General features: G+C 39.8%; 1 protein-coding gene across 6 annotated transcripts in view; it reads left to right on the top strand.

Moving 5' to 3' along the window:
• LOC104593903 (uncharacterized) overlaps positions 1-25,344 on the top strand; it is a 40,707-nt gene extending 15,363 nt beyond the window's left edge. For all 6 annotated transcript variants that reach the window (XM_088888784.1, XM_010253994.2, XM_088888783.1 and 3 more), the window contains 5 exons: positions 10,959-11,057; positions 11,198-11,413; positions 23,325-23,531; positions 23,627-23,903; positions 24,940-25,344. In XM_088888784.1, the coding sequence (XP_088744910.1) occupies positions 10,959-11,057; positions 11,198-11,413; positions 23,325-23,531; positions 23,627-23,825 (721 nt within the window). In that variant the 3' untranslated portion in view covers positions 23,826-23,903; positions 24,940-25,344. The remainder of the gene's footprint in view (positions 1-10,958; positions 11,058-11,197; positions 11,414-23,324; positions 23,532-23,626; positions 23,904-24,939) is intronic.
• The last annotated feature ends 1,077 nt before the right edge of the window (positions 25,345-26,421 follow it).

Below are 26,421 nucleotides of genomic sequence, written 5' to 3' on the forward strand. Positions count from 1 at the left end.
ATCCAAAAAGTAGTAGAAACTAGGTAAGAAAGACTACACAAAATAGATGTGCAAGAAGAATAAGAGAGAAGTGAAAGAATGTGGAGGAAGAAAACTCCTATTGTAGGACTAAGTTTGAGATTTCACTAACTTTTACATCAACTCCTTGAAATGAAAGTACAATTACATCTCTGCCCTTAATAAGTTGATTGGACAGAAATGAAAAATAACTAAATGATAGTTTAGCCCAAGCCCACTAACAGCCAAGTAATAAATAAGAGAAGACAGCCCATACATGCATTTATATGTCAACACTCTTCTCAAGCTGAGTATAGAGATTCATCATGCCTAGCTTTGCCTCCGATAGAAACCTTAATGGTTTAAGGGTAAAGTTCTTCAATGATAATCTCTAAAAATGATATTTCAATGCAATATAAAGATTTTTACTGACTTAGTTTATCCATGACTCCATGCATGAATTGAACTCTCTTCCAATGTTCTAAACACTAACTAATTGATTTTTTATCAGTAATACAGAGCATTTCTCAATTTTCCCCTCGTCAATGAGTCACTTCATGATGAGGACTTCCTTGCATAGGGGAATAGGGACAGGATTTTGCAATATGGTCTCATGGGTGAGCATCATGGCGACCTTATGCCTATACTGCTGCTGCTGCTTCACCCCCTTTGGAGAATCTCCCTCTTTGGGAGCCTACTGCGTATGCTTTTTGTCTTTGTTGCTATCCCCACCTCTACTCCAAAGGTCTCTTTATTGAACGAATGGTACGTTCAACACACTGCAAAAGGTTTGAGAAATCTTGAATACCCAAGTTCTCCAAATAGATGCGGTACCATGGGTGCATACTGCGAATGCATTCATTTATAAAATCCTTCTCCATGTGTTCTTCATAAACTTGCTGCTACTCTCTTTTGAACCTTGGTAGTTGATACATATGCTCCAAGGTCTTTTGAACTATATTGCCTGGCATTTTGTAGATCTGCCATTGTCAATATCCTCTCCACAATAAACTACTTCATCAAGAACTTCTCCACCAAATCATCCCAAGTGCAAATGCTGTTCGGTGCTAGATTCACAAACCAAGTGTAAGCAAGGCCTACGAGCGTTTTGGAAAACTCACGGATCTTCAAATCTCCATTAGTAAAAAAAGGACCTAGGTCATCTTTGAACTTTCTTAGGTGCTCTCTAGTGCTGTTGGACTATCCATCATATAGTTTCCAGGCTGATGGTGGTTGGTATCCTGGTAAATAGGTTTTTTGCGTGACACTGATATGGTAGGGTCTCTGGTAAGCTGGATGCTTTGGTTTCATCCCTGAGATGGACCACAAGCAATCCATTAGTTCATCCTTTGTAAAGTGCTTCATCTTATCCTTCCATTGCTCAGGTATGCTGAACTCAAATCTACTACTGCTGGTGATGGCGGCCAGTGTTGTGTTGGTGATGGTGGCTTTGGTGACATAGATCTCAGTAGTACTAATGGCTTGGTGAATACTTATTAGGACCGCCTGTTCTGGATCTAGTGAAGCTAATGCTACCGATATGCTCTTCTGTTTTTCAAAGCGACTTTGTAATAGTTGGAACAACTAATCTTGTTTTCGTTCCATTTGATCCATTCTCTTTCTGTAACTTCTCCATTTTATCGAGCCGGTCTTCAAGATTGTACATCTTGCTAGCCAAATTGGCTCAATTGTCATTTGGTTGCTCGTCATTTGTTAAGGGAATCTCCACATCCAATGCCAGCAGATCTGGCTGTACTAGGTCCTCCAGCGGCGGCGGTTATGTTTTGTTAGCTCTCATCTGAAAAGCTCTCCATGGCAACATCTCTTTCTTTGGTCAAGACTGTAACCAGTGATTATTGATGTAAGCCAACTGCCAACAGTAATAAGGGTGATCTGATAGTCTTGAAAGCGGATCAAGAAACACCTCTAGAACTAGGAGAGTAGGTTGGCAAAAGGTTTGGAAAATGGCTAAGCCTAGGTAAGGGATTAATGGGATCGAATGCCCCTTTGGAGGTTGTGATTCATTTATTTATGGAAGTGGGGAAACAAGAGCTACGTGATTCATTTATTTATATGGAGGTCGTAATATCCTCAACCATGACTAATGCCTGGGGGACAACAAATCCTGCCTTTCTCTCCCCTAAGGTGGCGCATATCAGTATGGCCAGACGTAGTTTCCCTGAGGCAACAATCACCCGTTTGATGGTTCTTAAAGCAGTGCCTGTGTTCTGAGGCTCTAAATTGGCCTCAAAAGTTCAAATGTAGGTTTAAGGTTAGGTTACCATCTTTTGGACATTGAAGTTTTGATCTAGCCTTGCAAAGTCAAGTGTAGCTGTGAGGTCGGATTATCAGCTTTTGAGCATTGAGGTATTGATCTGGCCTTGCGAGGTTGGATTATAAGCTTTTGAGCATTGAGGTTCTGATTCGACCTCACGAGGTTGAATATAGTTGTGAAGTTGGATTTTTGGGGACAAGTTGATACTCACGAGCCTTGTTTGTGCTGTGTGTTCACAGGTTATACCTTGCAAGGTTTTTCCTCATGACCTAGTGAGGTTCCTTTGTGTGGTTCTGCTTGGCTTTGCAAGGTCATGTTGTTTTGTTTGACAGTCGCATCCTATGAGGTGGTTCTGCTCTATGCTTTTGACTAGGATTTTACTTTTAAGCCCTCAAATATGTTTCCACTGTTTCACACTACTTGCTATATTTTTCATAGTTTGGTACCCAACTTGAAGAATTTACATTTTATTGTGCTTGGGTTTGCGAGTCAATCCCATTGAAATTTTAACAAAATCCCACCCTGAGCCTGCCCAAGTTGCACCCCAAAATTTTCAAATTATGCTTAATCTAGTGCAAGTGTCTCTTGGCAGGAACGACTAAGTGCAGTAGTAGAAGATGCTTGTTCATTAGATTATCTAATGACAACATTAGCATTGCCCTTCATGCCACCTCAAGTCTGCAGTCTTCAAATGGGGATACAACTTCCAGCATGTATCCTTTGTATGCTTGGGTCTTTTGCAATGCTCATACACCATCTCCTTTTTTTCCACCTCTACACGATTAACACAACTCTGTTGGACTAACCTAGGTCTCAATGTGTCCACACGTGTAGTGAAATTAGGTGATCGATGTACATGACTTTCCTCTTACTCTCCTCACAATGCGCCAGAGCATAAACTTGGAGAGACATAAGCCTCCACATGTAAGGATATGCTGTTGAATAATATCATACTCTAGATTTATCCTTGCAAGGTATGCTCCTCTCCACCAATCTCCTATGTGTCAGCAACTCTCCCACACTCCCATTGTACAATCTACAAAAAAAAAAATCAATCAACTGCAATATGAAGAAATTGCAATTGCTTACAGAACGATTTAAAGGTGTGGAATAAAGTGGTATTTGGAAACTTGATAATTTACTAAGAAAGATGGCAAGACTAGATAAATTGGAGGAAGAAAATAATTTGTCAAGAGAAGGAAGATGTGAAAGAGAAAGGATTAAGGAGGAATTGGAGAAATTGGTTCATTTTGAAGAGGTAATGTGGAGACAAAAATAAGAGCATTACGGCTGCAGGAAGGAGATAAGAATACACTATTTTTTCTTTTCATGCAGTAGCAAGGGAAAGGAGAAGAAAATTATTTTTTGATTTGAGGAAGGAGAGAGTTTTGTGGATAGTCAAAGGGAGATAGAGGAGGCAATAAAAGAATTTTACAAGGAGTTGTTTAAATCTTCACAGGGTAGAAAATGTTTTTTAGGGACTTGGAACTCAACAAAATAGGGGAGTTGATGGAGTGGTTGGAAAGTAAATCTGATGAGGAGGAGGTTCGGGGAGTGGTTAGGTTATTGAAGGGTGATAAGGCTCTGGGGCCATATGGGTTTAATATTGTAGGTTTTCAAGACTGCTAGTCAGTCTTGACCACTAAGAGATTTCAGGTTCGATGAGAAGAAAAGTGAAGAAGAAGTAGAAGAAAGAGTGGTGAAAGAGCAGTAGAACACAGACTTTGAGGAGAAGAACAGAATGTCAATATTCTGCCGCCGCCACTTTAAGTTAATATATATAGGTTATGCTAGTTACATGAAAGGACATATCTGACCTTGGTGTTTACATCTGCTAACAAATAACAAACAATATAAACTGAAACTAGAAATAACAGAATAGCAAAATAACCACAGCTGTGACTAGATACATTCTACCCTACGGATAGAGTGGGACCACAGCTGTGGGGCCCACATCAATGTTCTCTACACTCCCCCTCAAGTTGGGAGTATATGTTCATCATTCCCAACTTGGATAGATCCGCCTCTAGCTTCTTTCTTGATACGGCTTTAGTGAGGATGTCTGCTAGTTGTATACTGGATGTGATGTAAGGGAGGCATACTTCTTGAGATGAGACCCTCTCTCGCACAAAATGGCGGTCAACTTCAATGTGTTTGGTTCTGTCATGTTGTACTGGATTATGTGCTATTATTAATGGTGGCTTGATTATCACAATACAACATTAGGGGCTTCTCATACTCAATACCCAACTCCTCAAGTAGAGATCTTGGCCATAGGATTTCAGCCACTCCATTGGCCATGGATCTGTATTCTGCTTCAGCACTTGACCGGGAGACAACACTTTGTTTCTTACTTCTCCAAGAGACAAGGTTTCCTCCCACAAGGGCACAATATCCTGAGGTAGACCTTCTGTCATCAACACTCCCAGCCCAATCTGCATTAGTATAGACTTCCACCTTCATGTGATTGTTGTTCTTGAAAAGTATACCCCTACTTGGGCATCTCTTCAAGTAGACTAAGATTCTTTCTGTCGCAAGAAGATGTGTGGTTCTAGGAGAATGCATGTACTGGCTGACAACACTAACAACATAAGTAATATCTGGCCGAGTGAGGCAAAGATATAGGAGCTTTCCTACCAGTTGTTGGAACATAACTTTGTCTTCAAGAAGCTCCCCACTCTCGGCACTAATCCTATGATTCTGTTCAATTGGTGTATCTACAGGCTTGACACCTAACTTTCCAGTTTCTGCCAACAGGTCTAGGACATATTTCCTCTGAGATATAAAGATCCCCTATTTGGATCTAGCAACCTCGATACCCAAAAAATACCGGAGTACACCAAGGTCCTTCACCTCAAATTCTTGGTGAAGAAGCTGTTTAAGAGACTCAATCTCATGGCTATCATTCCCTGTGACCACAATATCATCAACATATACGGCCAATAGTGTCAAAGAGGACTCCACCCTCTTGATGAATAGGGTATGATCTGACTGGGCCTGTACATATCCAAACTTCACAAGTGCTAGTCTGAATCCATTGAACCAAGCCTTGTTGAGCCGGCAGACCTTCTTACCATACAAAGCCTTGTTGAGCCGGCAGACCTTCTTACCTATTTCTGCATCATAGAATCCACGAGGCAATCGCATGTAAACTTCTTCCTGCAGATCTCCATTTAGAAAGGCATTTTTCACGTCCATTTGGTATAAAGGTTAAGTGTGACTTGCTGCAAGGACAATAGAACTCGAATAGTAGTCATCTTGGCTACCGGTGCAAATGTCTCCAAGTAATCTATGCCATAAGTCTGTGTAAACCCTCTTGCAACTAACTGAGCTTTATACCTCTCAATAGATCCATTTGCATTATGCTTCACCGTAAATACCCATCTGCATCCAACTGGTTTCTTTCCTTTTGGCAAATCAACTACCTCCCAGGTGTTGTTTTTTAACAAGGCATCCATCTCAACTTGCATTGCATCTTTCCATTCAGGGACGGATAGGGCTTCTTGCACTGTTCTTGGAATAGGGACATTGGAAATGGAGCTAAGGTAGGACCTGTAGGTAGGAGATAAGCGATCATAGGATAAAAAATGGGAAATACAGTGGGCTGTGGATGTTGTACAATGTCGTTTCCCTTTACGGACTGCAATTGGAAGGTCAAGATCATCTGTAGGGGAAGTCTCTGTGGGCTCTGGGACTGAAGTATCTGGACCTGGAGCTGCAGATGAGATTGGAGCTGGTCTGGACTGCTGATGATCAGGATCAACCTGCCTGCACCGCCTGTGATAAACCCTCAACTCCTGATCCCTCTGACCACCCTCACCATTGCAGCTTTCCCTCAACTCCTGATCTCTCTGACCACCCTCACCATTGCAGCTTTCCCTCAACTCCTGATCTCTCTGACCACTCTCACTACTCTCCCCCTGAAGACAAGAACTCAAACCCCCACTCTCACCACTCTCCCCCTGAAGACAAGAACTCAAACCCCCACTCTCACCACTCTCCCTCTGAGGGGCAACCCGAGGATAATAGGGTGTCCCCTCAAAGAAAGTGACATCCATGGAGACAAACTTCCTCCCGGAGACAGGATCATAACAGCAATAACCCTTTTGAGTTTGTGCATAACCAAGGAAGATGCATTTGGAGGCTTTGGGTTCGAACTTGGAGGGATGGGGTCCGAGAAGCTGAACAAAGCAAGTGCAACCGGATGTCTTAAGGGGAATAGAAAACAAGTCCTTACGTGGGTGTAGAAGTGAAAAAGGAGATCGCATATCAAGGACCCTGGAAGGGACCTGATTAATAAGGTATACTACCGTGAGGATAGCATCCCCCTAAAAGCGAATAGGGACATTGGAAGTAAACATGAGGTTTCTAGCCACTTCCAAAATGTGCCTATTCTTCCTTTCGGCAACTCCATTTTGCTGAGGTGTATGAGGGCAAGAGCTCTGGTAGATAACCCGATGATGAAGAAGATAAGATGTCAATGATTTAGCAAAGTATTCCTTTGCGTTATCAGATCTGAGAACTTTGATCTTGGCATCAAACTGGGTTAGGATCATTTGGTGAAAATTTTGGGTCAGGGAAGGTACCTCATCTCGTGAACGCATGAGATAAACCCAAGAAAAACGGGTATGGTCATCAACAAATAACAAAAAGTATCTATACCCACCCATGGAAGGGATATGATAAGTCCCCCAAACGTCAGTATGCACAATATCAAAAGAATTATCACTCCTTTTATTACTCAATAAATAAGGCTTTCTACAATGCTTAGCAAACTCACAACTTTCACACTGTAGCTGAGACAACTCAATAGACTCAAATAAAGTAGGAAACAAACTCTGTAAAGATCGAAAAGACAAATGACCTAATCGGTTATGCCAAAGCATAACCGGATTCACACTCTGAGAAACAAAAGACAACTTCTCTACTGACTCTCCCTGACGGAACCGCTCCCCGAGCAGATAGATCCCATTCGTCTCACGGCCAGTCCCAATCACCTTCTTCGTCTCCAAGTCCTGAAAAACACATTGGTTAGGGAAGAAGGTTACTGAGCAGTTCATATGCTTGGTAATACTACTGACTGAAAGAAGGTTAGTATCAAGCTTAGGAACATGCAAAACAGATGATAGGGAGATAGTATCTGAAAGCTTGATGTCACCCTTCCCAGAAATAGGAACCAGGGAGCCATCAGCAATAGATACCTTATCCCTACCAGAAGACAAATGGTAAGTAGTAAACAATGAAGGCAAGCTAGTCATGTGATTAGATGCACCTGAGTTTATTACCCAACAAGGTTCAGTAGTACCTGGAGCTGAGGCATGATAGGCTGAAGCTCGAGTACCTGAATGGGCGAAGGCAGATGTTACAGGGGCTGATGGAGGCTGCGGTGGCTGAGCTGAATTTCCAACCTCCTTTTCTAGCTGTATTAGGGCAGCCCGAACTGCAGCTAAGGTTTCCAAAGATGTTCCTTTTGTGCCAGATGAGGATGCTGAATCAGTGTTCATGGCTACATGAGCAGTGCCCTTCTTGTTTCTTAACTTCACAGGAACCAAGTGGGGATGCAGTTTCCAACATGTCTCTTTTGTATGTTTGGGTTTCTTACAATGTTCACCTACTACATCCTTCTTGTTTTCCTTCCTCATGTCCTTCTCTGAATCACCCCCTGATTTTGGTGTAGCCGCTACAAAGGCTGATGTGGGTTGCATCATAACCTTCCTTCTGGTCTCTTCACTGTGTACAAATGAGTAAGCCTGAGAGAGTCACACTGTCTCTAGTCAAAATCTGCTGCCTCACAATATCATATTCTGAGTTCAGTCTCGCCAGGAACTCAAACACTCTGTTTGTCTCGATGTGCTTTCTACGGGTCTGAGCATCTTTGGGACTCTCCCACTCAAGAGTCTCTAAGTGATCAATCTCGTGCCACAGGGACTTCAAGGTAGAGAAGTAGACCGACACCGGTTTCTCTCCTTGTTTAAGGGTGTTCACTTCACATTTCAATTCATATGCTCTGGCAACATTAAGGGGTTGGGAGTAAGTTTCTTTCATAACATCCCATATCTCCTTAGCTGTCTTTTCCCACAAATAATTCCGACTAATATGAGGCTGCATAGAATTACACAACCATGTCATAACCAAGTAGTTTTCTTGCATCCACTTGGTATATGTCGGGTCTCCCTTGGAAGGTTCTTTCATATCTCCCAGGAGGTACCCTAATTTACCTCTTCCACCAATAGCCATCATGGCTGATTGGTCCCATTCCAAATAGTTTGATCCATCAAACTTTACGGTCGTAATCTGACCACCCATCTCAGAAATACCACCATAACTGATGTTCCCAAGACTGCCTTCTGCCTGAATTTTAGACTCCATTTCTATCAAGTCTCAAAACAGCACTTGAATCACCAATCACAATCAAAACAGTATAGGCCTGATCTGTATTCTCAGTGTATGTGCACAAAACCGAAATAATTCTGATCTGAAACCAACTGGCCAACACAGCAGTAGCTGTCCGTAGATCTCTAACTCCCTTAGAACTCTGAGAACAGCCTTAAAAAAAACTGATATGCTAGGGAAAGTTAGGGTTTTAATCAGTCCTGAAAGGAAGCAATTCAGTCGCACAGTCCAAACTATATAGATGAGCTTGCAGTAGGGTTTTAATCAGTCCTGAAAGGAAGCAATTCAGTTGCACAGTCCAAACTGTATAGATGAGCTTGCAGTAGGGTTAATAAGAAACCCTAGAATCTGATCGGACCTACCAATAAACTTAAGAGTAGCTCTAGGTAGATCACAGGGTTCAGTCAAACACTAGGGCTTGCCGCAGATCACTTTCAAACCCTAGAGTAGAGAGAAACATAGTTTGGCCAGGGTTTGCAGTAAAACCCTAGTGAATCGAAGAGAGAAAGAACTAGAATGGTTCGGCCTTCCCCTCCAGATAGGTCCAACCTATCTTCTTTGATAGAACTTCTCTTAAAAAGTAAACAACTTACAAGGAAAAAATAGTTCGCTGCCTTCTAGGGCTACCTGAACCCTAGTCTTCTCTGATCCTTCCTGACCACCAACACTCTGCAACCCTAGCAAGTTTCCAACAGCTGCTAGCACCTCTGGCGATCTCCAAGAATCAGTCTGCGAACTCCTCCTTTTCAGCTTTCAGTCCTAGGGAATTCTCATGTGGTCAGCCGGTATTAGACTCGCATGAAAAACCCTAACTTGGCTCTGATACCATGTAGGTTTTCAAGACTGCTAGTCAATCTTGACCACTAAGAGATTTCAGGTTCGATGAGAAGAAAAGTGAAGAAGAAGTAGAAGAAATAGTGGTGAAAGAGCAGTAGAACACATATTTTGAGGAGAAGAACAGAATGTCAATATTCTGCCGCCGCCACTTTAAGTTAATATATATAGGTTATGCTAGTTACATGAAAGGACATATCTGCCCTTGGTGTTTACATCATAACTGCTAACAAATAACAAACAATATAAAACTGAAACTAGAAATAACAAAATAGCAAAATAACCACAGCTGTGACTAGATACATTCTACCCTACGGACAGAGTGGGACCACAGCTGTGGGGCCCACATCAATGTTCTCTACAAATATCTCTTTCTTTAAATCATTTTGGAATACTATTAAAAATGATGTAATAGTTTATCGAGTTTTGTAAAGAAAAGTTAATTGAGAAGAGTGCAAATGCTACTTTTATATCTCTCATTCCCAACGTGGAAGGAGCTTTTAGAGTGAGGGATTTTAGGTCAATAAGCTGAATCACAAGCCCATATAAAATTGTAGCAAAGTTCTCCCAAGAAGATTAAGATCGGTTTTCCATGAGATAGTGTGTCCTACTCAGGTGGCTTTTGTGGAGGGGAGACAAATCTTGGATGGTGTGATAATTGCAAGTGTATTGATGCAAGAATAAGAAATGGAAGGGAAGGGGTGAATTGTAAAATCGATACTGAGAAGGCATATGATCATGTGGAGTGGGGTTTCTTGGAGGAGGTGTTAGAAAGAATGGAGTTTGGGGAAAATGGAGGAGGTTGATTTTTGCTTGTATTTCTACAGTCTCTTTTTCATTGCTGGTGAATCAGGTGTTAATAGATTTCTTCCAGGCTTCAAGAGGAATAAAACAAGGGGATCCTCTTTGTCCTATGGGGTTTGTGTATGGAAGGGCATTATGAGCTTTCATGCAGCATTTATAAATTATGTTTCTTTTAAAGTTGGGGATGGAACAAATATAAGGTTTTGGGAAGATGATTGCTTGGGGTTTCGGGAGGTTTTGTGAGTTATGTCCAAGGCTTTATAGGTTGATCAGGAAAAATGTGTCTATTGCTGAATGCTATGAAGTGATTCAGGGTGCAGTGGTTTGATGCCCAATGTTTAGAAGACTATTACTAGATTGGGAAGTGGAGGAATGTCTGAGATTGCTTATCTAGGTTGTAGTAATAAGTCCACTGGATAGAAATAAAAGATAACTAGGTCCAAGGCCCACTAACAGCTCAATAACTGATAAGAAAAGACAACCCAATAAAGAGACAAATAAAACAGTAATAACATGTAATAACAGTCTGCAGTAGTTTTATCATTTTCTTTTTCTTGTTTTAAAGCTAACCTTCTGCTTTGCCCATGCTCTTTTGCAATTGTTGTGTACTTGTATGTTGTTTCTTACTTAATATTATTGTTTCTTATCCAAGCAGTGGTGTATCTTTACAACAATCTAAGAAGGATGGTAGTATCAATAAAGTGGCAGGGAAGAAGAAGAACAATGAGAAATATGCCACCCAACAGGAAGAGAAGTAAGTTATCTGATCTTCATTTTCTTGTGTTTAGCCTCTCCACTTCGAACATATATATATATATATATATATATATATATGCATACGTGTATTATGATTTCATGTTAATGACATTAATAGGTCTCATTCGATTGATACAGAGTAGATGACGGCAATGCTTTCTCACTACCATCCAATGAGGATGCTGACATGGAGAAAGATAAGAAAAAAAGAAGGAAAAAGAAACAAGTTGCCGAGCAGAGTCAGAATATTATTAATGATGGGGCAAACCAATATGAGCAATTGGAGACAAAGGTTAAAACCATGAACCAAGAGCATGCTATTGGATATGAATCATATGAGAAACCCACTAATGGGTAAGGACTTGTTTCTCTTTTTTATGCTTTGTTTCGAAGATAATTAAGATGATTTTTCTATACACTTTGCATATGTTATTTATGTACATATTTATTTAGGTGACTTGATACTAATAAACAAGTCTGGTTTCACATGTGAGAAACAGAAAAAAATAGAAGATAAAGGATCATTGTGATATGATTTGCCCCTCTTCAAAAATGTGACTTACCATTTGTAGTACAAATCTGATACGATAACAGGAATTGCAAGAAGGGGAAGATTTAGAATAGGGAGATCAAGTAAACAGCTCCAGCAAGGGTAGGGGGAGATCAAAGGCACTAAGGAAATTAAACAAGAATTGAATGAAAAAAACTAACTAAAATCAATAATAGAAGGAAGAACACACACCAAAAGAAGGTGGTGAGTAGGGGATTCTCTAAGAACAGAGATTATGGTTGTGACAGAGCATGCGATGGGCAAGAGACATGAACATGAGTAGATTAATCATTGAAGGTGATTCAAAGGTAGTGATTGGGTGGTTGCAAGATTCAAAATATCGATATACCCCGAGGTGGGAGTGGTGTATTTGTACTTTGAACCTAACATTCACCATTTTTATTGTTTTTTTCCTTTTAAATTCAGGAGAGGGGTGGGAATAATGTTGTTTGACGATTAAAATAATTGTTTCTTAAAAAAACCTTAAAAGCAACGTATTGGTAACTGGTCAATGCAATGTATTGGCCAATACAGTCTGATACATTGCGAAATTTTGATCCTTGGGTGGTTATCAAATAATGAGAGCTATATATCAAGAAGTTTAAATGTTTGACTGGGAACACTCTAGTAAAAAAAGGTCAACCAATTACATGGCTGATGCATTAGCAAAACAAAGGGTGGGTAGAAATCAGTTGTATTGGGGTTAAAGTGTAAGTAAAATAAAAGGGGAGAGGTAGTAGTGACCATCCTTTATAAAGTATGTATATAAGCTTTAAATCTAATCATTATCAACATTTTCATTATCATCAGTCTTGTTGTTGTTTGTGAGAACAGAATTGAGAAGAACATTCGTAGGCATGAACATCTTGTCCATCTTTTTACAAATTTAACTCTTAAATAAAAGGACTAAATTACCCTCGCTACTAGTACACCAATAAAACTGTAAAAGAAACTAAAACAGTCAGCATTCTTCTGCCCCCTTTCTTTTCCTTTTATGGGAAAAACAGGGGATCTGCCTCTTATCTTTTTCATTTCTTTCTTCCCTTTCACCTTTGTTTTTTATTTGCATATCAGAAGCCCTAATAAAAATGGTGAATAAGGCGGTGGAGGGAGGCTTCCTTGAAGGTTTCAAGGTGGGAGAGGAAGTTGAGGTAGCCTTGCTGCAGCAAGCGGATTAATGCTTTAATACTTGGGCCGAAATGAAAACCGAAATGCTCTTTGGGTCATGGTTTTATCAGTTAACTAGGTGGCTTGCCTGTCCAACTGCCAAAACCGTCCGGTCCGGGCAAAGTCTTAAAACACTGATGTGGATGATACTCTTTTCTTTGCCAATGCCTCTCAAGAACATAATGAAACAATTAGTATGATTCTAATTTGGTTTGAAGTGGTCTTTGGACTTAAAGTCAATTAACATGCATAAAAGTGAATAATTGGCAGTGGGGGATTGTCATAATTTAGACATGTTGGCGGGTATAGTGGGTTGCAAAGTTGGGAAATTGCTGACAATGCATTTGGGAATGCCACTTGGAGAGAAATGCATATGCTTCCTGGAAATCAAGATATTTGTCTTAGGGTGGAAAACTAACACTTTTTTTTATGATAATCTACAAAAACTTGCCATTCAGGAGTGTTGAAGATTAATTAGTTTTATGATGTTTTTTTGAGTAGATGTTTTATGTTAGTTGTTAGATAGGAGGTGGGGACCACAGTTTATGTGAGTCCAAATTTTATTATGTTTTTTGAGTGTTATATATGCTGTTATATGTTTTGCCGCCCTATAAGGGCATAGTTGTCTTTGTACTGTTCTATTATTTTAGTATAAATAATAAGTGAAGGGGGGCGGTTAGATTATTGCTCTCTTTTCTTTCAACTTCTCTTCTTCTCTTCCTCTCCTTCTCTCCTCTCTTCAAGAAACTACTTTCTTTCATATTTTTTAATTCAGCAGACTTCTACTAGGTATCAGAGCATCGGCTAGGGTTTCTTGAAGCATTCTCATTTAGCCCTAGATCAGTTGACTGCATGAAGTAGTAAAGGGCTGATAGATTTGCTATAGATTGTCCAATTCTTGGAGTTTTTGGTGGGATCTAGACATCAGGAAGGTGATCTACTGTTTGACATCAAAATCAGGAAGAACTGGAGTACGAGGAAGAGTCCCAGAAAAATTGGACTCTTTGTTTTTGATATGATCTTGGGCACCCAGGTATTGTTAGTTTTCTTTTGATTTTCTGAAGAGGGTGGTTTGGTTTCTGAAATTTTCTAGGCCTCCCGGAGTGATCGATTCACTTTTCTCTCTGTTGGGAGGCGTGGGGAGGAGAGAGATTTCCCTCCAGCTAGGGTTTTCTTCTTCTGGAAGGGTTGGTTTCTGTGTGTGTGGTATTAAATTATTTTTTGAAGGTCTCCAATCTAATTTTTTCTTACTGTTGAACTGTTTGAAGTAAAATAGAGAGTTGGAATACCGAGATGAAATCTACTGGTACTGTGGGACTGGGTGTTGGAGGTAGTAGTGATATTTTTGGGTTTGAGATCATTACTACAGTAAAACTTGATGGTACAAATTATTTGGAGTGGGCACAATCAGCTAAGATGGTTATTAGTGCTCGTGGAAAATTAGGGTATCTCACTGGGGAGGAGAAGAAACCTGATACAAACTCTTCCCAATGGGTGCAAGAGAATTACATGGTAATGTCTTGGCTGTGTAATTCTATGTTACCTCATATTGCAAAAAATTTCCTATGGGCTAATACTACTAAGGAGATTTGGGATGGAGTGATTGAAACCTACTCTCAGAAGCAAAATGAAGCCAGAGTCTATCAGTTAAGAAATCAGGTGATAAGTATGAAACAGGGAGAAAAACCTCTTGCTGTGTATTTCACCATGCTGAAAACCCTATGGCAGGAAATAGATCACTTAGAAACTGTGGTATGGGAAAGTGTAAATGATGCAATAACTTATCACAAACTAGTAGAGAGGAATATGGTTTTTGAGTTCTTGGTAGGGTTGAACCCTGAATTTGACATTGCTAGGCAACATATTCTTTCTAGGGAGGGTGTGACACTCTCTCAGGCCTATGCTTTTGTCTCTGGAGAGGAGAGTAGGAGGAATGTAATGCTGAGACAGGATTGACCAGTCAGCTATGGTTGGTACAACAAAACCTAAGCCGAATGGAGATAGGGGGAGTAGTGAGACTAGAAGGGAAGATAAGGTCTTGGTGTGTGATTATTGCAAGAAGCCTAAGCATACCAGGGACACTTGTTGGAAGCTTCATCCAAATCTTATTCCTGCTCGGATAAGAAACAAGAAGGGAAATGCAAATGTAGCCACTACAGGAGACTCTTCAGCCCCTCTCTCCCAAATTGATTGGGAATCCATTGCAGTAGCAGCAGTGAGAACAGAATTGGAGAGGTTTGGGCAGCTTACGAGTAAGAAAGATTCACTCAGCTCTAGCCTTCCAGATGGACAGCAGAATGCAGGAGCCAATTACACCACTTCCTTTGCACATACATGTAGTTCATATGCAACTGCGGATCTTGCATCCACTTCAGGTAAGGAGGGACTTCCCTGGATTATAGACTCAGGAGCATCTGAGCATATAACTAATGCCCCTACCATTTTCAGTTCCTATCAGTCGTGCTCTGGTAGAGACAGAGTCTCTATAGCAGATGGTTCACATATGCCCATTACTGGGAAGGGGACAGTTAGAGTGACCAATGATATAACTCTGTCCTCGGTTTTACATGTCCCTAGACTTCATACCAACGTACTGTTTGTTAGTTCATTGACAAAAAAATTGAATTGTTAGGTGACCATTCTTCCTGGCAATTGTGTTTTGTAGGATCTGGAGTCAAAGAAGATGATTGGGAGTGGTCGTGAGGTGAATGGAGTCTACCTTCTGGATGAGATTTCGAGACATCAGGGCCTTCATGTTAGCAGCAGCAGTAGTAGTGGGTCTGAGTCAATAAACCAGATTATGCTTTGGCACAATCGCTTGGGACATCTTTCTTTTAATTCTTTGAAATGTCTTTTCCCAAAGTTGTTTGAGTCTATTGAATTATCTACTTTGGAGTGTGAGAGTTGTCAGTTAGGAAAGCATTGTAGACAGTCTTTTAAACCAAGTAATAAAAGAAGTACTTCTGTTTTTAATATTGTTCACACTGATGTATGGGGGCCATATGAAATCCCTTCCATGGGAGGATTCCGTTACTTTCTCTTGTTTGTGGATGATTATACACGATATTCTTGGATATATTTGATGAGATTACGTGATGAGGTTCCTAACTTAGTATGGCAATTCCACCAGATGGTTCTCACACAATTTGGAGTGAGAACTAAGGTTTTTAGATCAGATAATGCCGGAGAGTACTTTGAGAAGGACCTAGCCACGTATCTCTTAGAACATGGTGTAGTTCATCAGAGCAGTTGCTGAGAGGAAAAACATACACATTGTGGAGGTGGCAAGGAGTCTTATGGTGTGTGCTTCAGTTCCTGTGCAGTTCTGGGGAGATGCAGTTCTTACAGTCGTACATGTGATTTACCGTGTTCCTTCACGGACTTTGGGGTTTAAGGTGCCATTTAGCCTCCTTTTTCCAAATGGAGAGATATTTCATATACCTCTGAGGGTTTTTGGTTGTGTTTCTTTTGTTCACATTCTTGGCCCTCATCGCAAGAAATTGGTTCCTAAGGCCAAGAAATGTGTTTTTTCTTGGGTATGCTCAGAACCAAAAGGGGTATTGCTGTTATGACCCAGTGTCGAGGAGTAGATTTGTCACTATGGATGTTACCTTTATTGAATCCACATTCTTCTTCTCGAGTGGTTCTTCTCAGGGGGAGAGTTTTGGGGAGGAGAACTCACAATCTGTTCCTCTTCTTGTTTCTGTGGTGCCTCCACCAGTTCAGCCAACACCTGCACCATCAGTTCAGCCAGCACCTGCACCTCCAATTTCATTACCTGAGCCACTACGGGCAGCCTCACAGCAATATCAGCGCCGACAGATGATGGTTGACTCCACACATCCTCGACCCACACCACTCTCTGTCAGTCCTTCTGAAACACCAGATTCGGCAGATACAATTCCAGGTATTCCTCTTGAGCTTGTTATGTTTTCTGATGATAATGTTTCTGTCCCTAACACCATTGTTGCAGCTGATCCCACTGACCTTGATCTTCCCATTGCACTTCGTAAGGGGAAGAGAAAGTGTACATCCCACTGCATTTCACACCATCTTTCCTATAGTGCCTTATCACCCTCCTACCGTGCTTTTCTTTCTTCCCTGGATTCTGTGTCTATACCCAGGAATGTTACTGAGGCTCTCTCCAAACCTGAGTGGAAAACAACCATGCAAGATGAGATGGATGCTTTGGTCAAAAACCAAACTTGGGAAATAATTGATCTCCCCCTAGACAAAGAGACAGTTGGATGTCGATGGGTATTCACAATGAAGTATAAGGCCGATGGCAAGATAGAGAGGTACAAGGCAAGGTTGGTAGCAAAAGGGTATACTCAGACCTATGGTGTTGATTATCTGGAAACCTTTGCACTAGTAGCTAAGATGAGTTCAGTTCGTATTCTTTTATCTCTAGCAGCTACCTATTCATGGCCCTTGTTCCAACTTGATGTCAAAAATGCTTTCCTCAATGGTGACTTATAGGAGGAGCTATATATGGATATTCCAGCAGGCTTTTATGAAAATATTGGTAAAGGAAAGGTGTGCAGACTCAGAAAATCTTTGTATGGACTAAAACAGTCACCTAGGGATTGGTTTGACAGGTTCAAAGGGGCACTCATCCGTTTTGGATACACACAGACACAATCTGATCACACCCTCTTTGTGAAGAGGAGAGATGCATTGGTGTCAATTCTGGTTGTGTATGTGGATGATATAGTGGTGATAGGAAATTATCTTGAGGAGATTGATGATCTCAAAAAATCATTGCAGTAAGAATTTGAGATCAAAGATCTTGGTGAGCTCAAATACTTTTTAGGGATTGAAGTTGCAAGATCCAAGCATGGGATCTTCAATTCACAGAGAAAGTATGTACTTGACCTACTGCAAGAGATTGGGAAGCTGGGGACCAAACCAGCAGACACTTCTATTGATCCAAATCACAAAATTAATGGTGTGGATGGTGAATTGGTAAAGGATGTGGGGAGATATCAAAGAATGGTGGGTCGACTGCTGTATCTGTGTATGACACGATCAGATATTTCTTATACTGTCAGTGTTGTGAGTCAGTATATGCATGCACCTCGGGTTCAACACTGGGAAGCTATTGAGAGAATATTTGCATATCTAAAGAAACACCCTGGTAGAGGCATTCTTTTCTCAAATCATGAGAATCTGAAGCTAGAATCCTATACAAATGCAGACTAGGCAGGATGCTTAGATGACATGAGGTCTACATTAGGAGTGTGTACCTTTGTAGGTGGAAACTTGATCTCCTAGAAGAGTAAGAAGCAAGTGGTTGTGGCAAGGTCAAGTGCAGAGGCTGAGTATAGATCCATGGCTCATGGTGTCTCAGAACTTTTTTGGGTTAAATCTCTTTTGAGTGAGATTGGGGTGAAAGCAGAGGAACCTATGATGTTATACTGTGACAATCAGGCTGCAATCAATATTGCCCACAATCCAATTCAGCATGATAGGACAAAACACATTGAAGTTGATAGACACTTTATAAGAGAAAGGGTAACAACCGGAGAAGTTTGTTTGCCTTATGTCTCTTCAGAGTTGCAACTGGATGATATTCTCACTAAAGGGGTGGCAAGGAACAAGCTTGAACATGATCTACTCAAGTTGGGAATGTGTGACATTTACTCCCAACTTGAGAGGGAGTGTTGAAGATTAATTAGTTTTATGATGTTTTTCTGAGCCGATGTTTTATGTTAGTTGTTAGATAGGAGGTGGGACCACAGTAGTTATGTGAGTCCAAATTTTATTATGTTTTTTGAGTGTTATATATGTTGTTTTATGTTTTGCCGCCCTATAAGGGCCATAGTTGTCTTTGTACTGTTCTATTATTTTAGTATAAATAATAAGTGAAGGGGGCGGCCAGATTATTGGTCTCTTTTCTTTCAACTTCTCTTCTTCTCCTTCTCTTTTCAAGAAACTACTTTCTTTCATATTTTTTAATTCAGCAGATTTCTACTAGGAGAAAATAAAACAAGAGATACAAGAGAAAGGTTGAAGTGACAGAGCAACAACGACAGCTTCAGCCACAACCAAAACAAAAAACCAACAAGCAAACAAAGTAAAAACTAGAAAATTCTTACAAATTATAGCTTGGCCGTGGGCATCCCCAAATAAAAAAATTATCTGCCTATCCAAAGTCTTGCCAACTGATAAGCTAACATATTGGCACTCCTTGGAACCGAATAGAATGAGACATTCAATGAGGCACCTAAAGAGTGAACCAATCTCACCAAATATCTGAACTGCTGGAGCAGTCTTGGGAATTCAGCCACTGAATAACTGTTTGACAATCTCCTACTCTAAAACCCTCATACCTTGTTGCAAGCTTAATTTTAGTCCCTGTAACAAGGGCAGTAGTTTAGCTCTTAAGGAATTTCCAAACCCCACTGGGCCTGAGTAACTGAGAACAATAACACATTCACTATCCCTCACCACACCCCCCACACCAGAGGATCCAGGATTCCCTAAACGACACCCATCAAAATTCAGCTTACATCTCCCTACCCCTGGAGGTTTCCACTCCATCACTCTTTCAGGTAGCCTGGGTTGAAAGCTTGCTATGACATTCCACTCTCTCAGCATATCATTTATACTAACACCACTAACTTCTTTACAAAGTAAAGCCTAGTGTACAACCCATATCTTTGTGAGTTCAGTCATTTCTTCCCCTTGTTTATAATTTTCATTAAATACTCTAGCATGCATCTCATTTCAAAGACCCCAGAGCACTGCTCCCCTCGCACACTGCCACACCGTGTGACACATCTAATTATTTCCCCTTTAAATAGGTCCTCAATATTCATGGGTGCCATCCACTCTTGCCCCACCCACCAAAGAGAAAAAGTACTGCCATACCTGAGAAGCAAAGGAACAGTGCACAAGAAGATGGTTGGCGTGTTCCTTGTCCTCCCGACAAACAAAACACACATGAAGAGAAAGAGAGCAGCTCTTCCACTTTTTTTGGAGTCTCACATAGTTGTCAAGGCGACGCCTAGGCGACAAGGCGCCCTTGGAGGCTTGCCTCGCCCAGTCGCCAAGCAGTTTTGCATACTGTGTAATAAAATACTTTTATATTGTTATTTTTTTGAGATTATAATTATTTGTTAGGGTTCATTCATCAAAAAAAATTATTTGTTAGGGTTTAATCAACACAAACATTGCTAACTGCTGTATTGAACCCTCAATGACTTAAAAATCTGAACCAATATGTAAGGGAAGAACTTAAAATTTTGTCTAATCAACACATTTCTTCTTCCACATCTTCTTCTACCACATTTCTTTTTTTTTTTGATAATTGAAATAATTTTATTAATCAGCAATAGACAATAGTACAAAGTCCCCAAGGAAAGGCATGAGTTGCAACCTCTTCGGGCTAGTTAAGTACAGATTTCCAAATTAATAACAACTTACATAGAAGCACAAAAAAGATCTTCCCTAGAAACCCCCTGTTTGGCTAAAGCATCAGCAAACAGTGCGGACCGCGAGAGCGGTACCAAAGGCCTTTCTCTTCTCCTCCTGGGATTCAATTAAGGGAGTTCAGCCAAGGGATAAGCTGTTCTTGCTTGAGTTGAATCAGTGGAGTTTGGGAAGGTGGTAACGTATATAATATAATAGAAATGGCTGCTTTTAGCTTTGAAGCCAAGGCAGTAGCCTGTCCTTCTGATCTTAGTTTGAATTGGCTATGGGTTGGGTCACAAACGGCAGAACAATAACTAAGGAGCTCCCTGAAGCGTGCGCTTTCTAGTTAGAGAGAGGGGAAAGCTTAATTAAGAAAATAGAGTGGGCGAGCCAAAAAGCAAGACAAGGGAGGAACAGCCTTCTTTAAAAAAAAAGACATCCATGCCAACCACGGTTGAAGGAAGAAGGGCAGCTTTCAAGATTTCACCAGGTCCAGTTCTTGTTGTCGGACTAGAAGCAGCTAATGAATCCGCATCAAATATGGTTCAAGGAATTCAAACCGGGAGCTAGGTGAATCAAATCTTTCTTATGGATGTGCAGTGTGGAGTGGCATACAAAAGGCAGCAAGGGATTTCAAACAGGTTATAAAGCTGGAAGAAGGTGATGGGTCAAGAGTTAGTTTCTGGCAAGAGGTATGGTGTGGGGGTAGCCCTCTCAAGGACAGATTTCCAACTTGATATGAAATTTCTCTCAACAAGGAATGTTTGGTATTGGAGGCGTTCTCTCAGGAAAGAGGCATGTGAGTTTGGAATCCAACTTTTAGAAGGAACCTGTGATGGGGAAGTGGAACAATGGGAAGAATTGGTGCAGATCCTTAATACAGTAAGGGAGGACGGTGCAAGGAGTAATAAGAGAATTTGGTTAGGGGGGAAGTCAGGAAATTTCACATTTAAATCTTTTTATAGCAGATTGTATAATGTTGAGGAGGATTCTTTCCCTGAAGATAGGGTCTGGAGATCAGTTGCTCCCCTCAAAGTCTCTTTCTTTGTGTGGGTGACAGTTTTGGGGAAGTTCTTAACAGTTGACAATTTATCAATGAGAGGTTTGATGGTATAACCCAGTAGATGTGCTCCATGTGGCAACAATTCTGAGGAAGTGGAGCATCTTTTCTGCACTGTAGGTTCACTTGGGAGATATGGATGAAACCTCTGAGGGTGTTTGCAACTCAGCTGTGTTTTCCAAGGGACTTGATGGCTTTCCTAAAGAGCTGGAATGTGGGTGATTTGTCAAGGGAAGGAAGGATTGTTTGGAAGGTTGTGCCAGAAGCATTGCCGTGGTCCATTTGGAAGGAAAGAAACAGGAGGCTTTTTGAAAACAAGTTTAGTTCAAAAGAGATAGTTTTAATAGGCAGTTGGGGTAGGATATACTCATGGGTGGCGACACACAAGTTATTCAAGAATATTCCTTTTAATTATTTTTCTGATCATAGCAATCTTTTTGTACGATTTGATGAATAGTAGTTTTTTGTTTTTTGGGATGTACTAAGTTAATACTTGCCTTGTCTAGTGCCTTACTGGGCAAGGTCTGTATGCATGTTTGGATTATTTAATGAAATACTTTGCCACTGTCAAAAAAATGTTGATTTTCTATGTTTTGATCTATGATACTTGGATGACTATATATGCTATTGCATGGATACTTCTAAATGTACTTAATGGCATTATCACTTTTGAAATATGTAAAGTGGTATATTTTAGCAAATTATACTGTAAAAATATCTGCACATGTTAGAATTTAGATATTTATTTAAACTTGGAAAGCCATGTGTTGTGGAATGACATTTAGCCCATAGCTGTCAAGGCGACGCCTAGGCGACAAGGCGCCCTTTGAGGCTTGACTCGCCTAATCGCCAAGCAGTTTTATACTATGTATTATAAAATACTTTTTTCTATTCTTTATTTTTTGACATTATAATTATAAAATAGGCACTATTAAACTAAAATATTCATTTTGTGTGTTTATAAAATACTACTACTACCACCACTACTACTACTACTACTACTACTACTACTACTACTACTATACTACTACTATGATTTTCAAGGCGCTCCCTGTCGCCTAGCCTCACCTTGGTGCCTTGAAAACTATGATTTAGCCGAAATCTAGATATACATGCATGATATAAGCATATTACATGAGATACCCATACCCATGGGCATCATAGGTTTTGGTAGGAAGTTTATACTTATTTGATGAAGATTATTGCTAATTAGTAAAAGGTGATTGTTGGCGGCTATGAAAACCTAGGGAATTATTTTATAAAGCCCCTATGCAACTAGGTGCTCCCCTGTTGCCTAGCCTCACCTAGGCACCTTGACAACCATATTGGTATTAATCATTGATGTATAAAAAACTTAGAATACCATGAATTTCTTTTTCAAATGGAACACAAAACAACTTTGTCAATTTTGGGTGGTAATATATGGGCACAGAAAACACTGCACCCTTGATGCTCAACCAAATCAATTACAACCCAAACCAAATTCCTTAGATGGGGAAATATGTTTGAGATTGAACAGTTACAACCTCAACCTTCAATATCTCCTTGATTACCGGAACAACCCATTCATATTTTTTTTTTGTTTTCTTAAAATATTACAGAAAATCATAAGCATGCTGTAAAAAATGTTGAAAAATGTGCCTTCTACCTTGGATCGGTGAGAAGAAAAGAGAGAGCAAGAGCCAAGAAAGAAAGAAGCTAAGAGATGGGTTGTTCACTCTACTTTGTTCAAATAAGAATTAATGGTGTAATGTAATTACCTAAATACCCTTTGATAATCTGTATAACTATCCTAAATCAATCACTATTCCCGGCTCTTCACATAACACAAGTTGAGAAGTGAATTCTTTATGATGAGATAAACCAAAAAGAGCAGTCCAAGACAAATGTTAATCAAGATCTTGCCTTTGGAAACAAGCTGCAAGAAAGTTCTAAAGTTGACAAGTTAAAAGCCTTTCCCCTACTTTACATATTGTTTTGAATATAACTTCTATCTTAACCTTGTGTTTTTTTCTCATCAAGCAAGGTTGTTTATGTGTCTTGTTAGTAATGTTTCACATTAATTTAAACAGGGCAGATGAACAAGTTTGTTATTCCCAGCTGCTATCTAATAAGGATGGTAATGAGAACATTGAGATAGAGAAAAAAAAGAAAAAGAAGAAGAAAGTCATTGATCTGAAAGAGAGCATTCTTGATGGGGGAAACCGAAATGGACAGTTGGAGAAAAGTATTAAAGTGGTAAGCCATGAAACTGCCATTGAAGATGAACTGCAAGATAGGTAAGTGCTTTTTCTCCACTTATATTTTGTGTTTTGAAACTTTCTTTACACTCCTCACTTGGTTTCATCTAGTATGAATATGTTGAGTGGAACAGGAAAGCTACTGATTCATTAGTCCCTGGCAATCTTGAGAAGGAAAAGAAGAAAAAAACTGACACAAAGCAGAACCCATCCACTGAGAAATATCAATTGACCGCTAGCAGTACTAAGAAGGAAAAGAAGAAGAAAAAGGCTGATACAGAGAAATATCCATCTGTCGTGGATAATGACCAAAGCACAATTCAATTAAAGTAGCCCTCTCTTCCAAGTTATGGAACTTGGTGAACCTATCAGTAATGCTCAAGAATCAAATCTCAGTCCACCAAATAAGAAGTGATTCTCTTTCTCTCTCTCTCTCTCTCTATCAATCTATTATCTATCTATATATATGTCTATCTTTCTATTTGTTTATTTGTCTATCTACCTATCTATCTACACAAACACACATGACGCTTTTTTATTTTTTGATAGGCTACACACAATACATTAGATGTGTGTATTCAAATATGTATGTACATATTTATGTATGAACTAAATAATAGAAACAGAGTAGCAATAATAGTAGATAAAGATCCGAATTGGTAATAGAATAAGTTTAATTAGTAATAAAATTGGTAATAATGAACTTGTAAATGTTATAAGAATTGGTAATAGAGTAAATTTAATTAGACGAGGTGAGCCTCCAAGGGTGCCTTGTCACCTAAGCATCGCCTTGACAACTATGACACACGGTTGTTTATTGTTACGATTTGCATGGTCCTCCCTCCACATGGACCAATCATGTATCTCTTGGAGAGGAATCCACTGGTGATGATACATTTGCTTCTGGATCAGGGAAGGATAAGGAGTTGGTTGCTATAACACGCAAGGAGTACAAGAAACTTCATCTATTTTCTTCTTCTAGTGGTACTGCAACCCTTGCCAAATCATGTATCAAATGCCTAGCTTCTCAGTCCAGACCATATGCATGGATTATTGACTCTAGAGCCTCAGACCATATGATTAGGTCTCTAGATGTGTTTTCCTCCCTTTCCCTTTTTCCACATCATAGTTTATTACTTTGGCCTATGGTACTACTTCCTTGGTTTCTAGTACTACTGTACTAGTACTGTAACTCTTGATCCTAATTTGTCATTATCCTCTATTCTTTAGGCTCAGTTTGGAAGGAGTACAAATACAAATATGCACAGTGCAAAACCTTACATTTTGTATTATTTTGTATGTATTTGCACTGTACATATTTGTATTTGTACTTCTTCCAAACTGAGCCTTATGTTCCTAAATTCCCCTTCAGTCTCATGTCTCTTAGTAAATTAACCAAGACATTGAACTGTTTTGTTTTTTTTTTTGTCCTCATTGTGTGTTTCAGGACCTTAAAATGGGAAGATGATCGGTGGCGGGCATGAAGCTGGATGATTGTACTATCTAGATGGTGGTGGCACACAGAAGGCATTGCATTCTTCCCAATCTCCTTGCAGTGGCATTGTCAGCTAGGTCATCCTTCACTTCCAATGCTCAAGAAGTTAGTCTTGTCACTACAGCCTATTTCTCAGTTATAGTGTGAGTCGTGTCAGTTTAGTAAGCATCATTGTGTGTCTTTTGTTCCTAGGGATGATGCAAGAGTATCTAGTCCATTTCAATTGGTGCATTTTGATGTTTGGAGTCCTAGTAGAGTGAAGTCATATAATGGGTTCAAGTATTTTGTAACGTTTATTAATGATTATTCAAAAATGATGTGGATTTATTTAATGAAAGCTTATTCAAAATTACCTCAGATTTTTTGTTCTTTCCATGCTAAAATTCAAAATAAATTTGGTACATCTATTAAAGTGTTTTGTTCAGGCAATAATGAATACTTTGAAGGTCATCTACAATCATACATTGAGTCTCATGGAATTATTCATTAGTCTTCTTGTTTCCACACCCCAAAATAAAATGGTGTGGCTGAACGGAAGAACAGACATTTATCGGAAATGGCTTGTACTTGTTTCAGATGTAGGTTCCTAAAATCTACTGGAGCCATGCAGCTCTCACAGCTTGTTTTTTATTTAATCGTATGCCCTCATCACTTCTTGGTGGAGTTTCTCCCTTTTCTTTGTTGTTTCCTTCTACTCCACCCTTTCCATCTTCTCCATGTGTGTTTGATTGTTTGTTTTGTTCACTAGTTTCGCCTGTAATGGATAAGATTGATCCAAAGCCTTAAAGTGTATTTTTCTGGGATACTCTCGTACCCAAAAAGGTTACAAATGCTATTATGCTCATTTCGTAAGTCATTTGTACTCCCTGATGTGACCTTTGAGATGATGCCTTTCTTTTCTCCAATAAACATAGGAGGTCCATCACAAGTTATTAAACTTTACTTGGAGGTAATTTAATTTCTTGGAAAAGTAAGAAGCAAAATGTGGTTGCTAGAACTAGTGCAGAAGTAAAGTATAAAGCTATGGTTCATAATAATTGTGAGTTAGTGTGGGTGAAACACTTGTTGCAAGAAATTGGGATAAATGTACCCTTTCCTATGGAGTTGTTTTGTGATAATTGAGCTGCCATTCACATATCTACTAGCCTAGTATTCCATGAGAGGACCAAACACATAGGACTGCCATTTTGTGAGATAAAAGGTAGCAAGTGGAGAGGTTGTTACACCCTATGTAAAGTAAGAAAATCAATTCTATTTGTAACAAGTTGGAGCTCTATGATATTTATGCTCCAATTTGAGGGGGGAGTGTTGAAGTATTTTCTTTATTTGCCTTATTTTCTGTTTATGGTTAGCAGGGGTACAAAAACCATGTTTAGATTTGATCCAAGGGTTAATCCAAACACCCAAATTTGATTGACCATGGATCTGAAAACT

Source organism: Nelumbo nucifera, chromosome 5 (genome assembly GCF_055504915.1).
Source record: "Nelumbo nucifera cultivar China Antique chromosome 5, China Antique-T2T, whole genome shotgun sequence".
NCBI lineage: Eukaryota > Viridiplantae > Streptophyta > Magnoliopsida > Proteales > Nelumbonaceae > Nelumbo > Nelumbo nucifera.